At 36.4% G+C, this 18575-nt stretch overlaps 1 protein-coding gene across 3 annotated transcripts in view; it reads left to right on the top strand.

Moving 5' to 3' along the window:
* LOC149705010 (uncharacterized) overlaps positions 1–18575 on the top strand; it is a 43835-nt gene that overhangs the window by 12755 nt on the left and 12505 nt on the right. For all 3 annotated transcript variants that reach the window (XR_016381491.1, XM_089865165.1, XM_089865164.1), the window contains exons 2-4: positions 9270–9686; positions 10186–10427; positions 16914–17128. Coding sequence is in view for 2 of the 3 variants with exons in the window: in XM_089865165.1 (XP_089721291.1) it covers positions 9682–9686; positions 10186–10427; positions 16914–17128 (462 nt within the window). In the remaining variant the exon portion in view is untranslated. The remainder of the gene's footprint in view (positions 1–9269; positions 9687–10185; positions 10428–16913; positions 17129–18575) is intronic.

The raw sequence follows: 18575 nt of genomic DNA, 5'->3' as shown, positions 1-18575 counted from the left end.
CACTATAGCTTTTCAAAAAACCAGAACCTTCAAATTCCTTGGCCTATCAAGATCATCAAGGGCGACATTCACCGTCGCTACGGTATCTTGGAAAGCCATTAACGCGCCATCCTAGCAAACGGACACATTCCTGTCCTCAGTTACAAATGACTTCCGCATCAAAACCCCGGTAGGAGAATCGGGAGAAAAAGTTTTTAAAGTTTTCGGGAGAGTACAGAAGGGTATATCGAAAAACGCGGGGGCCCGAGTGTCTCGAAATGTTTCGTCAGATAGAGAAGAAACGTATTTCGACCCAACAACCAATAAGCGATAATACACTAACCGTCGTTGAACTAGTGTATCTGTCACCAATACGAGATAGAATCCACTCCAAAAGTGAAAAGTAACTAAGCTTTGTCTTCTGGAAAAAGAAATAGAGAAAAGGTTCCCGTGACAACGGACCCCCTTCTTTATAGCTAGCTATAAGCGACAAAATGTTTGCCCGGACACACTAACCTAACCTATTCTTCACACATTTGTAGTTTTTTTTAAATCCATATATATTTTAAGGGGTTTCGGAGTTTATTGAGCTGAACCTAATGAGTTGAAAGGGTAGATAATGAGGTAAAGCTGTTAAAAGACTAATAAAGTCTGAGTTAACAGTTGTACTAAATATAATTGATTATATTTACTAACCGTTATGATGTTCTAAAATGAGTGGTAGGAACGAAGTAGAGTATTGCAATATTTGGTAAAAAAACCTAGTAACTTAACGTGATAATTATCGACTTATGATTTCATCCTGTCTTTTGAGATTGACTGCTGGCCGCGTGAAAGCGTCAACTCTTGGTAATGGTGTATATATCGAGGTCACACGCGCTGGAGCTAGTCTCCTGATAACAATTAGATTCTTTTGTCGTTGCTCCAACGACTACGAGCGTCGCAGCAATAGCCACTTCTCAGTGGTCTTCACTAAGTGGAACGGATTGGGTCATCCATGTTCGGACAAGGCTTAATATAACCTATCTATTTCTATAGAACCTGGTAAACAGGCGGGCGATGTCTTGCCCCCATTTTTTCCTATAACCCTTTTTTTTATACATTTCCAGATAGCCACCAAACCAATTGGCAAAGGATGCCATCCAAAGATAGTGCCTGGCCTTCGAGTAAACCCAAAAGCATATTTAAAAAAAAATAACAAAGTGATATCACAGATGACAATCAATTGTGTAATAGCCCATTTTCGAAAGTCGCCGGGTAAATTAGAGACTGGTGTTTGACCAGCTTGATGTTAGATATGGTATGACTTGAAACAAAAGAGCTCGTGGTAACTCGTAGCCCTATCTTTGGAATGAACATATCCAATCAACGTTCAGTCTTAAACCGATTTCAAGCAGACGACATTGAAGCGTAGTTTAAGGGAAAACTCGAGTATGAATACAGCACACAGCCTAAATTTTTAAATATTCGTATCAAAAACCTTGATTACGCCATTTGATTCCATAGTTTTTCGTATTGTTGTTGGGTATTCCACGTTTAGATTGCACCCCCCCCAAAAAAAAAATCAAAACAGCGGATTTAGATTGTACGTATGTTTATATCTCTAGTGGCTATGTTAGAAATCTTCAATGATACAAACAAGCTCCATCTATCTAGCATTGCAAAGAGAAAGAGGGTACACATATATATATATTGCAAGAGATAGCTAGCCTATATAGACAAGCCAGAAAAGAAAAATTCCACGGGCCAGTTTCCCTTGATTTCCCTGGCGACGTCTTTAAGAAGGCTCGTGCTATATAGAGCATATATACTAAGAAAATAATTTTTTCATGTCCTGAATAGCCATATATTCATGAATTTACTGCATTTTCATATGAATAAGTAAACTATAAACTATTAGTTATGCTGCCAGGGTGTTTTAAGAGAGAGTTGAAGCAGGGAAGAGTTTAGCAATTATGATTGCAGACATTAAACACTAAATTGGCCTAGTTTTTGGAACCGACGCTGCCAGCATGATGTTCTTTTTAAGAAACTATTTTTTAAATACTTTTAAATTAAATATAACGATGCTTAATAAGGAAGAGATCAACCATAAAGCCTCCTTTGTACTGCATTGAAGATCAGCTCTAAAAAGGGCAACAATTTTTGTGCCACTTTCCACTCCTAAATATTTATTCTCTCTGATTCTAAATTACCCAAAAAATAAACCTGCAACCCTGTAAACATGTAGCCAAAAATTGCAATATTATTAGCAAAAATACAATAACTCCTGCGATTTAAAGCTGGGAAGGAACAAAATATTATTTTTTTAGAGAACTATTTTCTCTTGGCTCTGTAAAACCCCTTATTTCACTCCAAGCTCTCGACAAATTTAAAAAATGAAAATAAAAAATAAAAAATAACTCGAATGCGAAATGACTATAATTTTAGGGGGCAAATTCAATTTCTGGGGTTTTAAATTTTTAAAAATGTATACCGTGTACTCTTTCAACATCGTTTCGTTTTGAGTACCTTTAGTTGATACTAAACGGAGAATACAGTTAAGTATATAGTCCAGTTGCGTTTTGGTTAAATTCAAAACTTTGAATATTCCATTCGAAATGGGACGAAACGTAGAGCCTCTAACGCGATTAAGAATAAGGAAGAGCAAGAAAACTCGCGGAAGGATATGTAAATATCAATTTAGTTTTGCGTAAAACCCCTTAAGGACACAGAAGACAAATAAATGCGGTACGATTATTCAAGGCCTGTTTTCCCCCTTTTTTGAATGTATAAAACGTGTATGTTAACTGGAACGCAATATATATATATATATATATTTACTCTACAATATTACAAACGCTTTGGGAATTAAACTTCTCTCTCTCTCAGAACTTACGCTGACCCGTAATTTGTTACTGTACCAATGTCATAGAAAGTTTAAGAACGAAAGCCGTGTACGAAAACAACTGTTTTTCACGTTCATTTTGTTAAGCCTAGGCCTAATTTGAAAGTGAAATCTTTTATTAAAAGTACGTGGTATTTTTCTCGCGTAAAAATTTTAAAGACCTTAAGTCTAGACGTTTCCGTACAGGTTCTTCGCCTACGTCAAGTTCTTAGGTAATTTATAAAAATATTTAATGTTAGTATCGCTCCTTGAAATCGTAGGTAACTATAAAAGGGACCGTTCATAAACTACGTCACGCAATTAAAAGGGGAGGAGTAATTATGTAATTATTCCGAATGAGTTACGGTTTACTTTGAGTTCAATAACTTCAATAATGAATGAATGAATGAATATTTATTAACTTTTCACATAGGTGAATCCCTTTTAAATCAGGGAGGAGCAAGTAATTGCTCACAAGTAGTATAATGTACAGCTTTTTAACAAAATTATATAAGTTCAAATAAAATAGAAATAAATGTATAAATAAATGTATAAATAACAGGGCTTTCTTCACGCGTTAGCTTGAGAAGTCAGGCGCATAGTGTTCCACTCTTTGAGTAATAGTTTGGTCGACGCCACAGCGTCCTTTCGGGTTGCCGTCTCAAACCCCAGTTTCATCCTCAGGGTGGGGCTCATAGTTGGGGGAACATTTACACGGAAGTGGTCGAACGCGGGACACTCCATTACAATATGCGCCACATCTTCCCATGCGGCACCACATCGCGGACAAGTTGGATCTTCCGTGAAAATTTCTGACAATCTAGCCGCAGTGGGGAGTGCCCCAGATCGTGCTAGGAAAAGCAAATCGCTCGCCATCTACACATAAGTTTATAAGATATGTTCCATAAGTATCTATACTAGAGACAGCTCGAGATAACTAGTTCGAGAACGACAAGCGAGAATTGAAGTACTACACTCGGTGGTTAATTTTGCAGTCAATCTAGTCCTATTTTGTTTGTATTAAGCCTTTGACAGCGCCTAAGGCAGGCGTCGCTTTACCTCGAATCTATGACCTACCTCATTCACTTCATGACAAGCTCCAGTTTGTAGTCAGTAACAAACTTATGGTGGTAACATATCTTATGAACTTATGGTCTATACGATAACTAGGTTCGGAAAAATATTAAACTTCGGCGAAAGACAAAGGGGATTTGTATCCAAACTTTGAAGAGATTTTCACTCCAGGGGAGTTTCATAGGGAAATTCTTCAAACTTACGTGTATGTTATTCAATTGAAATAGACAGGCTTTGATATAGAGGACATTGTTGTCAGGCTATTATCATTATAACTTCAGCTCTTTGAATGTCTTCCCCGTATAAGGCACATCAGGCTAAACCTAAGGCTAAACAAGCACTCTAAATTATACCATATTAGCGGGATTTAAGGCGGATCAATTAAATACAATAGAAGATCCTTAATGAACCAAGGCTTTTCGCTAATTTACTAAAGTTCATTAGCCGAAGTGTACTGCACCGGAGTGAATATAGTCTGTGCTAAGACATTGTTAATATGGTTTAAAAAATATATTTAACATACCTAGGTAAGAAATAAGATTCAATTTACAAAGCAAGTTGGACTAAGTTAATTAAATTTGATATAGGCCTATATTTGCAATTTCGACTTTCGTCCTGCCCTGGAGAGTTCAAAATCGTGTTTTCGGAAGAAACAAGGTGGGATTACACCGAGTACAGCTTCACGTAGGACTGACTAACCAACAATTTTAGGGATAGTAGCATATAAATCAATCAATAAATAAATATCTTGATCCAAAATTCAGTTTAAGCATAATCTTTGATTTACAAATTTTGAAATATATTCGATTTTAAAATAACAACTTACCTAACATATTGGGCTAGAAATTTTCAAGTATTTAATACTAGTCTAAATTAAACACAACGATCCCTTTAAGTTTAAAATATACAATATAGATATAAATATATTCACAAATAAGGCGAGGTGAATTTCGGGTGACTATATGGAATTTCCCCTTAGGTTGTTCATAATTTCGGACAACTTTATACACGAGAACTGTTATTGTTGCAGTCGAAATTTTGATACATATATTGGAAGGGAGATTAGATGTATATACGTGTTTCCAGTTTTGATTAATAAACAGAAACGCCAGTTGTTATTTTAAAAAGCGATATTACATTGGAAATTTTCATCAAAACGAATACGAACACTGCCTTAGTACTAAGCGTAAGTGATAGTAAGATTCTAACTGGACTTGCAATGCAATTTGGTTTTTCACGCGCGTAACGATTCGCAACGCCACGTGCTTTGCGAATACATTACTATTCCTTAAGCCTTTGTTTCTTAATTTGAAATCGCGCGCGAGCTTTTACAGTTAGTAATGTCACGTGATTAGCGAATGATACAAAACCCAACCCAACCCTAAGGTTATGGCTTATTGATTACAAACTATAAGAAGGCATCCTTGGCCAATAAGAATTACGGGTAACATTATATCCTTGTAATATAGAAAATTGCGCCCAAAACTTATCAACGGTCGGGTCATAACTTCCCCCTAGTCTTTTGTTTTACGAAACGGAACTAATTAATGATGGTCATTTCAGGACAAAACTTACACCATTGGATGTCCGGGATAGCTCGGTACTCCGTTACTTTGCGATTCCGAGTCGAGTCGAGCTGTGATACTCGGCTACAGGGTTTAATTTAGCGCGAGACATACCCATAAAGACCCCAACATCCCTCCCCCGCCTAGAAACCCATAGAGTTGCCGGGCTCGTCAACGCCGTCCGGTTTAGCGATTTGTTGGACTAAAGTCATCTTAATTCCCGCTCGCGCCAACTAAGGCACTAATTTTAACGTCAGGGTAACGACGCTTCATTTGAACCAAGAACGCGATAGAGAGATGTTAATATAACAACCCTGGATATTAAGTTGGAGGTCGACTGTTAGAGGCTAAGTTACTTAATAAATTGGCTTTTCCATGCAGCGAGTTTTGCAGAGTAAAAACGACGTATCTACACTTAACCATTATTTCAAACTACGTTAGTTAGTTAGTGGTCTTAATTGATTGTCACTCAGTTAGGATATTTACTTAACTAATATTAAACTTTGTCTGTAATAGCTTTTATGTCCCTAGTGAATATATGCTACGTACTGTCATTAACACACCCACGTATCTGTTTAAAATTTTGCAAACAAAATACCGCCAATTTTCCAATTTGCTCTTCAAAAATCAGAAATAAAGAATTGAATTTACCCAAATTAGAAGCATCTTCCGTTGAAGAAAAATCAATAATAAGATGAACTAAATTAATTTTTACCTAAAACAAATGGAAAAATAAAGTAAGTGATTCACTACTGCAGGAGCTAAGCCTGGTTTGTTTTCTTTCAATCTCTCTAGCTTATTTGGCTGGAGACCAATCAGAGCTTTAGTTTAATATTACCTTATCTTTTCTTAATTTTTCTAAAAGACGAAAATAGAACTTAGTTCGGCTTTTGAGTCCAATTTCATCTGAGGATGAGTTAAAAATTGTATTATCGCGAGGGGGCAGTAAATTTCGTTGCTGGGTCAGAGGTAACACGAACCCTACATCGCCCCCCACACTCTCCGCTAACTGCTTCACATTCCGTTTTTCTAAATTTACCCTTGTTGTTAAAATAATCATAAATATTCAAACAAAGAAACCCTTAGATCTTTTAACACGAATTCTAAATTGAATTACAATATTGCACTAGAAACGTTCCTTTTCGTGCTCGTTTCAATTTCAAAGCGAAAATTAAAACAAAATTTCTTTCGAGTTATTATTACAACACCAAGGAGCGAATATTTTCTGTTTAAGACAAACCAGCGAATCGTAGAGGATCGAGTTAGAAGGGTAAATTTGTAACGAGCGGAATTGGAAAATTTGGAAAACTAGATCCCGGAAGACGAGAGGTCGCTCGCTAACTCCGCGCCGTATAATAGAGAGAAAAGATAGAAATCGTAGATCAAATAATAAATGGAGTGAAGCAAAATAAATAGATTAAAGCGCGGGATGCAGAAAAGGAAGATCTATGGTATCAAAGGAAAGCCTGCATGGTTATCTATACTTCCTAAGATTATTAAAGATATCGGCCTAATATCCTCTGCCGCCATATGGATCACTGTTCATTATTATTATTATTATAAGTATACGACGCGTCACATGGTACAATATTAATTATACTGAGGACACAAATAGTAAGGTCAAAGGAAAATTACTTAAAATATCTTACATCTTATTAGTTGAAATGGCCTGGCTCTCTGGTAAGTCTGGCATACATTTGGGAAATCAATTTTGAGTGGAAAATGTAACTTCTATCTCCATTTTGTTTGCCACAAGGGACACTGTTTTAGAGTTATGATTCGATTGAATGTTTTAGGGATGACCCCTTAATAAAATTAGCAATCATAGTGTTTCAGTTTCTTAATTAAATTTAAGGGATCGTCCCTAAAACACTAATCAAATCATAACTCGAAAACAGTGGCCCATGTGGCAAAAATGGAGATAGAAGTTACATTTTTGACTCCAAATTGATTTCCCAAAGAAAATCCCCCTTAATTTATGGCAGACTTATCAGAAACACCCTAGCTGTATATCGCTTCTTTAACCCGTTCTCTTTTAATTTTTTTCCATCAATTTCTATTTATATTTCAACGGGGATAAAACGGTGGGTTCTTTCAAGAATGTTTAAAATCAAGTACTTCTTTCATATCTCCAATTTTTAATGAGGTTTTATTTATTTTTAGAAAATATTTCGTTGTAGAAATGACTCTTTTTTTTTCTTTTCAAAAGACCTTATAGATAAATATGAAGAGCTTGATACCAAAACGTTTTTAATATGAATCGCACGTTTTCAGCTTCGTGAAGGTTTCTATAAATGTCAGACTATAGCTCTTTCAAATATATATCATCAAAAATTGGGGCCAGAAAATACGCGTTTACTGCATGGTTTGATTAAGGGAGACTTTCAGTTTGGGTGTATCTAAAGGGATAATGGAATAAAATAGAATGTTAAAGAAAGGATGGTACGACCGAAGTATAAGGGGATTTTGAGTCGATCATGTTTGATGATACTTTGCCACAAGGGACACAAATACCACCCTTTCTATAACACCCTTTATACTTATCGCGTTCGTTTCATTCTCCCTTTAACCCTTCCCTTGGTGAGGGGGAAGGGGTTAAGGCACGAGAGAAGCGGCAGACTAAATCGTATCTCAGCCAACCGAGGTTTTGGGGAAGAAAAATGAATTTTATTATCTTAACGATGAAAACGATGTAATTAAAAATTTAAAATATGGACTAGAATTTTGCCGCGTGTGCCGAAGCGTGATTATTTAGTATCTCCTAAGTTATATCGAGGGCGCAGAGAGAAATTGCGTTGGTATATATAAAGGTTATTTTTTGAAAAAAAAAAAATTCCCGGGCTGTAAATAAATTTTTAAAATTGTAAGGCGCGCGTATGTGTACAAGTTCGAAGCCAAGGCTTAACGGTAATTGTTTTACGTGATATCCATACCGGATATGTCTACTTATTTGTCCAACGATACGGAGGGGCCATGCAGTAACCCGGTGTACACACCATGTCCTATACCCTCTTGAATCAATCCTAGTATAGTGATAAGCCCCTCGAACGGCGCTAAAAGTCACGAATGTCATAAAAATGGCATCGAATAATCGCTTCCGAAAGTTTTAAATAAAAAGAGAGGACCGTTTAGGGGAAGTAATTCAAAATAAATCGCAAAATATAGGATAGTAAATTAAATTACTCACTCTAAGATCTACGCTACAAAAACACTGAATACCGGAGAAATTATTTTCAGAACATGTCCTTCCTTAAGTTTTTTATTCGTCTACCAATGAGGAAAAGGAAAAGCTTGAGTTACCAGTTTATTTCTAGTCGAGTATATATGAAAAAAAAAACGTCTCTGGAGTAATGAACAGGCTTGGCGGAACTGACACGGGCCTAAGTTTTATTAATAGGATTTTGTCGCGTGGCTAATGGAAGCTCTTATATAACTTTAGTTGTAGCTGTAACTTTCACGTGGATTTACCAGAGCACGTGGGAGGGGAATTGGCGGGAAGGTTTTTCCTGCAGGTTTTACCGCCTTTTAGACGTGTAATAATGTTTTACGTTCGCTTCTAAATGGATCTATCCAAAAACCACGTAAAAATGTAGACATACCCAGTAACCCTCACGTACCACTATAACGGGAGTCCAGTTAAATGCCTTAAACGTAACATTCCCACGGTATGATAATGAAATCGTAATCGTAATTTGAAATTATTCTTAACTTAAATTTTTTTTACCAAATTTTTGGTGGTGGGCAATTTGATTAAAGGTTTCGGGATTTTGGTTCTATTTTTGCAGTAACGTCGACGTTTTTAGGACTGACCACGCCTCTTAACGAAGGCGGGTGACTTTCCCGCCTATATTCCGGACGTACAGAGCTGACGACCCGGGACCGCGGACCCGGTCAAGCTTAACGCAAACGCGGCGGCAGCGGCGTTGGGGAAAGCTAGAGAGATCTGGAAGCTCCCACACCCTAATAAATCGGACCGGACATGTGACGAGCGTGGACTTTCGAAGGAGGAAGAAACCCTCTCTCTCACTCTCTCTCTCTCTTCTCAACCAACCTTTACCAGCTGCAAATGGACACGAAGAAGAGCGACCCTAAGTAACCTCGAGGTCAACTGTACTCTACTGGACTATAAAAAGCTATCGGAGACCAAAAAAGAAAACCCCTAAACGATTCAGATCGATTATATCGCAAAAACTATTAATGAGGTAGGTACAAATCACTCGCACGATTTCAAATAGCTAACCCTTTCTGCGTATTTAAAGGGAGATCAACGAAATATCAAGGAACATTTTATTGGGCAGGGGGGGGGGCGTATTTTTATTCTAACCGTATAAAAATCAACTTCACGCTTTATGCTCCCTTTAAGCTAACACTCATTTGTCCATCAAAAATTGGGGCACGAAGCCAAATATTAGCTCAAAAATCACCGGTTGTAAGAAATGATTTCCACCGCTATCGTCTTAAATTTTTAAAGAGTATTGAATCAATAAAAAGGGGTTTGACTTCATGACCGAAACTGACTGACATATTGTCGGTCAAGTTAGCTAGACTTGCAAAACGGGAATAATTTTTTATCTTTCTCTCTCACGGTTGGTTGAATTGTCGTGTGATAAATGAAGAAAATTAATAAATTCACGCGGATGAAGACCCGGGGGGGAAAAATGGTGTTGTTTTATATGATTGATTGATTTTATTTTTTCGTAGGAGTTCCGTACACTGCACGGCAACTATTCCATTATTTTCGATGGAATCTAATTCGGAGCAAGACGAATCGGTTAAAGAAAGGCGGGGTCACGTGGACGATGACGTTATTATCAGAGGGACAGGAGTACGATGGAAATCCGTACTAATGACCTTTCACCTTTGGCGTCCGCAATTAACGTCACACCCCAGTCGTCCCCCCGTTTTACTCTTGCCCTTATTCCTCATCTGCTTCCTCACTCAAGGTCAGTAATATGACATTTTTCAATTCAATACGCGTGCCAAATTGTCCGCTGCCTTTCACCAGCTTAACGCCAATATTAAAATGATAGTGAAAATAAAGGCAGATATGGAAACTAGACGAGACTTACATTGAATTAGTCTATATATTCTTTGTCTATGAAGTTATTATGAATTAGAAATTTAAATATCCAAGAAATAATATCTTTAGACCATGAATAATGTATCTGTAACTGAATCCAATTTTAGAAAGAGTAAACATTTGCGCGAAAAACCTGTTGAACCCTATTTTATTTTCAAAGCGGGGTTGAAATAGACAAAAAAGGTCAGGTTGGAAATTCCTAGTTCATTCATTATTCATGTAAATACATTTTAAATTCACACCCATTTTTGGAATACGAGGTGTTTGTAACGAGGGTTGAAATCTATTTTAGGAAACAAAACAAATAAGGCTAGGTATACAGAAAACTTTCCCAGTGCAATTGACAACAATGGAATAGAATATGTACACATCAGTCTAGTCTATTTTTAGCATATATCGAATTTGTAACAAATCTATCGGCGATTTTGAGTTGTAAGGATGGAAAGATTATCTCTTAATTGTTTGTAAGCACCCCCGCCGTGAAAAATCAAAGAGGAAAACTTTATAAAAAGCAGGCTTCTAACAATTTGTTATGACAAGTGATTTGTGAATGCGCTAAAATACTCCCTATAAAGCCTCTGTTTTTGAACTTCTAAAATTTCACGAGCTGTATCAATTGATAGAGTAATGTCAAGTGATTAGTGAATACGGATGGTCTCACGTGATAAAGAGCACCATTTATAACGAGGCGCAAAAACAAACCGAAGTGAATTAAAACGAAATTCATAATAATTCCTTTAAAACACTCGAGCTGTAAAGATACGCTCGTATTGAGCAAGCTATATCCTCCAGACAAATGGAAACCGGAAGGCGGAACTCACCGAGATACGGGAAGAATCTCCCCATAGACATAGGGAATAAATACCAAAGTCGGTACAAATATTTGGGGGAAAACCATAGAAGAAGTAGATAACTAATGTATGTATCTATTGACAACGCTCTCAGTAAACTTGTTAGACTTGGCCCAGTTCGCTTCGGTCCTTAAACCGATCGAGATATTCGCGTAAAGAGAGGGATGGAGGGAGAGAGAGAGAGAGAGATGAAGACCTCTTTAGGTGGAATACGCCGGGATAAGAGCGTATATATGGTACGGCGAGAGGCCCAAGAGCAAATGCATCAGAGCATCCCTGAGAGATGAGAGATGGAATAAAGTTGAAGAATCCTTTGAGTTAGAAAAGGCGGCGAAATGGAGCTAGGCGATGGCATAATGAAACCTTAATTAATTGCTAATTTAATAGGAAGCATTCGTGCGTTAATAACTCTTCGCGCTGCCAACCATCTTAATTGGATATTAACCGCGGCTCCAAAAGCAAAAATCACCACTCTAAAAATTCCCTTCGAAAACAGCTTGAAAAGCCCCTGGTTTTTAAAGCAAAGGAAAAATTTTACAACTCAACTAGCCTATAACCAATATATATTCTCGAAATTATGTCGAAAAGCGTAAGTTTATACTATATAAGCTTGATTTATTAGAATTCTCAAATCTCACAGCAAAATAATTTTACATTTTCAAATTTGTTACTACAACATTTAAGCCTTAACCTTTCCCAACTTATAGGTTACCTAAACGTATAAAGCGTAATTTTAGCCTCATATTAAGACCAGAAACGTAAAAATCGGATTAGAATTAACGAAGATATAAATTTTTTAAAAACATTATACACCGAAGTATTGCAGGCTAGCATTTCTACAGGGGCTCATAGGAAATGCATTAGGATGTTTGCCCCTGTAAAGTCGGCACTTCAAAGTTTATCATAAAATTATGTGAAACCAGCGGCTACTTCTTAGTTATCAACGGAATTGATTACGTAGTATTCTAGGCCATTTTTTATATATCCATTAATATCCAGATATAGAATAAACTTAAAAAATAACCCCATTTTTGTATCGAAATATTTGCATAATATATTTTATCTCGTGATGAAAAACAAAAAACCCCTTATTCCATTTATTTCAACCAACTCCAATCTTCAGTTTATCTCGCGTGCTCTTACGTTATTTACAATCCATACGCGAAGCCTTGGTCTCGAAAAAATAGGCCTAAAGATGCTAGATACTTTAGTATATTTTTTTGAAATATTCTTCGTATATTATTTATAGATCAAAAATGATCCATTTTAGGTCAAGAAAATTGAGATAGAATTCGCCAAAAATTGCTTTTTCTAATATTTGTTTTGGCCTACATCTAAAATGAGTGTGTATTCATGGCAAGAGCCATCCATTTTAAATCCTAAAGCGCATTAATCGAAGTAAAAATATTACATATTTAATCTATTGGGTCACGTGATCCAAGTATAGAAATATACATAGAAGAGAATGGGTAGCTCAAAATTATAGAATTTTTCATTTTCTAGGCCGACAGATGGTAAATTTGTTTTGTAGAAATTGATTACGCGACTTCAAATTATTTATGTCAGATATTAAAACTTATTTAAGATATTTTGTTGAAAAACTAACTCTGTAAGTAAAAAAATATTACCTATTTTGTGTTTTTGGTTTGTTTAAAAAATTGGAAAGATTGTGGTTCGTGGAAAAAGAAAAATGTTTCAGATATAAAAACTGAAAAACTACCTATATTAAAGGAACAAGATAGAGGGGGGGGGGCTGAGGGATGAAGCTTTAAATCCGTTTTATTTTTTTATTTGTTTTCGAACCAGAGCCTTTTTTGAGTGGCCCTATCCGCGATCTCAAAATGGGAAAAACGTTGGTTAAGACCAAATATAAATTTCACCCCCAATCTTTTTTTTTTGATACAAAGTCCCCATTTTCCTCAGGTTATAAGCGCGAATAAAAGTAGATAAATGGAGTAACTACACCCTCGGCTAAATCCTAGTTTGATAATAGGAAAAAATCGATTACAAGGAGGAGGAAGGGGTAAGAATAAAAAAAAAACCCAAAGTCGACGATCACCTGCTTGAACCGGATGATTTTTACCTCATCTTAAAGCCTATGAGCTCTAAAAAAAACCCCTCTACGATCTATCTGGCAGTCTCGTGATTGGAGGTCAAATAGTAGAGGGCGCATTGTAAGTGGAGTATACCCGGTTTTGATTTTGGGCAAGTTCGACGATGAAACTGCAGGTATACATTCAATCACACTTGAGATAAACTACTTCCTGTACCTATTACGTTTAACATTACGTATTACTCCGCCTTAACGTAGACTGTATTATCAAGAGTAGTTGAAAAAAAGGGGGCTAGATCTTGAGCTCTTCTTCGAAGGGGAAAAAGTAATTGGAGAGCTTTCTCAAGACTCCGATAACCAAAGGACATACTATAAAACATGTCAGGTCTTAGTATCTTTTTTTCTTCTTCTTCTTTTACGTTCTTTGGTGGTTGGTAACGCGAAGATACTTGTACTACTACTACATTCTCGGAACGAGTAACCTAACCTTCACTTGACCAATAATTGAAGTTAAGGGGTTACGTATCCGGGTTAGTATAATCAGAGACAAATAGAATTAACAGAATGTGACGCGATACAGTATAAGGTCAGCGTACAGGCGACAGTCACGTGATGCACCATCATTGCCTATTAAGACCAACTAAGCAATCTATGATAATCTTCAAACGCATTCCCAGATCAATGCCTGAAAAGTCAGATATTAAAAAATAACGCTGATAAGTCAACCAAAGAAGATCCAGACTTAAATAGTTAACATCATACTGGGCACTACAGAAGATTTTCACCCACTACAGAGTATCCTCACTTCCCAACCCAATGATCCGTACTCGTATAACTTCCATAAACCGGTTAGAATGATGATTCCCACTGAACAACACAGTTAAAGGAGTTCCGTTCCGGCTAACAAAATAAATAACCAAAAACCACGTTCTCAATAAAAAGTTGATTATTTATTTTTTTTTTAGTTTGAAACTTTTTTTCACGTATTGAAAATAACTTTCCTTTCCTGCCAGTGTGTTAAGAATGAATATGTTATTCATTGGAATGAATTTGAACATCTGGTTCAAGGAGATATTTTTCCCATGCTTGTAACTTTCTAAGCGCTAATATTCCTGACGTTTACACAGTAAAAGGCGGTTGTTACGTATACATCCACCCCAGGGTTTCAATCCACCTGTTAAAATAATCCCCGCGTTCTCCGCAGCGTCGAAGAAAAATAAAACATTTCAATTTTCTAGGAAAATATTTCGGAACAATTCGAAAACACGTTTAAGCTCCCTAAAAGCCTTACTATTTAAACAAAAGAGCTGGGGTAATTCCCAAAAATTTGCGATTAAACGTATTTGGTAGACTAAAAGCATCGACGTTCCAAAGTTCTAACTTTCCATAAGTTTGATTTCCTTTGTGTAAATTGTCTGCTTTTGGACAAGGGATTAAAAGGGGGTCCTCTTATTCTTGGAGGAACAAAGTTTGATTCTGGAGTAGCATAGCTCTCTAAAATTCCCAGAATGTTTTTCAAAGTTGCATGGACATCATTTAGTGCAGGAGGAAATATTTTAGTAGCGAAGGTACCGCGTAAATAAAAGTTCTGGTTTCTATAACCAGGTCGCATCTAAAGCGTAATTTATGCCTAATTTTGAATCGGGGTACGTCAATTCATGGGCAAGGAACTCCCGTGTTTCACCACTCCAGAAACAAACTGACCTTCTCCAAGCTGGCAGCAAATAAAAAGAGTTAAGGCTTTGGTTCCATAATAAACGAGAATGGTATTGTTGTCATGTTGGGTCTGGTTCCTATTGGAGCCAAATTCCGGCCAAAACTAACGTACAACGCCACAGAATGCCCCATCTTAATTTCGCCTTCTTTTTCTCCACTTTCTCTCTCTTCTCAGCTCAGAAGTGATAATAAAAAAAGGTTTGTGCTCTCTATAAATCTCACAGTCTTGGATAAATAAAACAAGTGTTATTCCTCGATCCATTCCTCCGAACCTGCAATGTTTTTTTTAAAGTCCTCACAAACTCCAATTTAATTCATCAAAGGTAGTTAGTTAGTTTGTGGGTTTAAGCTTCGTATAGTTCCGGTAAAATAAAAGGGGACCAATCAAGAAACGGCAGTGGAAGTATAGAGTACCACTTATAAATGGCGCGAAAAAAAACGCGGGAAACCTTTTTTTAAAAACAGTATATACATGCAGCATGCCTACTACCATCGGGTTTATATCAGTGGTTAAGAGTAGGAAGTAGATATATTTTTGGGATAAATAATAGAGGAAGCTAAAACGGAAAAAAAAACTAGAAGAAAAATTTCAGGGGTACGACACGCCCATTAATATTCGCAAAACGAGCCTCGGTGCGTATAGCGTAGCACTCTCAAAAACAAACGGCGTTCCAACTGGCCGATTTTTCTGATTTTTCTTCGCTTTCTACTATACATACCATGTGCGGGAAAATTCCAAAATATCAGCCCAACCCAACCCAACACAGTTCATATTTGTTGGTAAAAATCGTGGGACTTTATATGACTACAGCGGAGCAGTAATTTTTGCAACGCTATAGTATATTATATGCAGCGAACGTAATATATACCGGAAGAGATACAGCTCCTATTATGGTATTCTTACCAAAATAAACCATAAGTTCATAAGATATGTTCCATAAGTTTGTCACTGGTTACAAACTGGAGCTTGTCATGAAGTGAATGAGGTAGGTCATAGATTCGAGGTAAAGCGAAGGAGGCCTGGTGAGGCGCTGTCAAAGGCTTAGTAATGCAGACTAAATAGGAAGATGGAAGTCCTGCAAAACCTAGTGTAGTCAATTCTCGCTTGAGCTGTAAGTCTCTAGCACAGTACGAAGTTATAGGTAGTGTCATACTTATGGAGCATATCTTATAAACTTATGATATTAATAATAGTTCTAATCATTTAGAAAGCGGGAAAAGGGAACGTCAAAATAAACACAGATTGAAAGAGCTAGGGAAACAGAATCAAAAGAGTAATTAATTACGTTGTATTCCCTAATTAGTTCGGGAGGGGGCAACTCTATAATTCCTATCCCTCCTTTTCAAAATGGTATTCGGTATCGGAATTAACCATAAACACACCCTCCTGCTTATATTGATGTTTTGAGAATTAACCCCATAGAACAAGTAATTTCCATGTAAAATTCACATAGTATAATCCAATAATATTAATATGAAACTTCTGACGTAACGCTACTTCTACAATAATTAAAAAAAAAACTGGAATTATTTTAGAAGCACGTGTTTAAGAAAAATAAAATTAAAACCACGTGATTCGAATCGCTCGTGCTATAGAAAAATAGAAAACTGTAGAATATTGGCATATAATTTATACTGGGCGCTGTCTGTCTTTTCACTTTATTTTCCCTTTAAGAGCAAACACTCAAAGAATTGAGGAGAATTTCTTTCTCTTTCTCTTTGTTTTTAGTGCGAGTGCCAGCTGTTGCCCTGAGGCTTATATCCGTCGACGTTCCTTCTCCCACGTTAGTCGGCGAATCAGTAGAGCTGTCCTGTCTATACGACTTGCAGGATGAGCCCCTTTATTCTGTCAAATGGTACAAGGATGACGTCGAATTTTACCGCTATGTACCCAACGATTGGCCGCCGGCTCAATATTTACCAGCACCAGGAATAAAAATTGACGTAAGTAAATATACTCTTTCTTAAATCAGTACGGTAAATCATCTATTTTTAAAAAAGCGAGATAAACTTTACTAACTGACGAGCTTGAGATACCCTTATTGTCTGTCACTTTAAAAGACTAAAGTTTTCTAGCAAAGAGGATAAAAACAATCATATATATATAAATGAATCGAAAGTAGTTCTCTCGGAAGAATGATAAAGACTTTATTTGACGTCAACTTAAGCCTTTCCTTAGTTTTGAGACAAAAGATAGTCTAGATGAAAAAGCGGGGAGACGCCACGCCACGCTACGCTATTACAGTACGATTGTCTTTGCACTAACTTTTTCGCGAACGGTGATGCAGCCGAAGAGAGAGCTTATTTTCAGCCCCTCTCGCCTCTCGATCCCAGACTCTTATCCTTTAGTTTCTTAGGCCTAATTCTCTAAAAGAGCTAAGAGTTTTCCCGCCTTTTACTTGCCCCTCCCCCCTCTTCCCGCTCTATTCATTGAGGAGTTCTTTCTTATCCCATGTCTTATTCATTCATTCGCTAATTGAACGACGAGCAAAGTAACAATTAAGTTGCCCGCTAAGATAAACACTGCTCTTTCGTTCATTCTCCGAAAACCCTGTGTTTTTTTTCTTCTTTTCCTAAGTCGATTCACATCCATATTAAAGGGAACATCACCTTTATCCCTTTCCCAAATAGCAAAACAATCATTAGCGTAGAGCCAAACCAATATCGAAAAGTAAATAAATAAATAAAAAATAAAAATTCGAGCTTCACAAGAAAAATAAAATTAATTAAGATGAGTTAAAAGGTTTTCTTAAGTGCATTTACAAATGTTTTCAATGACTGATATATACCTTAATTAGTATACTTAAATAGATATAGTTATCCCTCTTTAGATGTGGTTTTAATTAACTATATTATACATAATAATATAATTAACTTATATTAGCCAGGCTAGATCTGAAGAGGTCTGTTAATTAAATTTTTTTAACGAAAATAGTATCTTGAAATATTTAATCCAATAGCCCAGCATTTTTAAAACCAATATAATTTTTCAAGTCCTACAATTATTTACTTCAAACTTCTTAAAAATTCTATAGGTTTTACTTTCAAAACTTGGCTAAATTTAATTAGCTAGAAACAACGTCCTTTTAATTTAGTTTCTCCCAGCATGTACCCCTTCGGAAAATCTAATTAATTTTAAGCTCATTAAAGTTTCAAATAATCCATTTAAAATAACAAGAATAAGGATTCTAGTTCGCAGTTCTCGAAGATTATTTTAGAAATTGATGGAGTCCTTTTAAAATCAAAATAATTCGAATTTAAATCAAATCAAGCTTCATATAATATTACGTTTCCGACTGGAATACATTACAAATGCTTCCGACTGAATTTTATAGTGTTTCTAGAATTTCTGATCAGATTTCAGGAGTAAGATGAATTTCAACATATACAT

This window comes from Phalangium opilio, unplaced genomic scaffold, assembly GCF_054372755.1.
Source record: "Phalangium opilio isolate 3A_F unplaced genomic scaffold, DU_Popi_V2 ptg000014l_1, whole genome shotgun sequence".
Taxonomy (NCBI): Eukaryota; Metazoa; Arthropoda; class Arachnida; order Opiliones; family Phalangiidae; genus Phalangium; species Phalangium opilio.
This window is presented reverse-complemented; position numbering and strand designations above follow the sequence as displayed.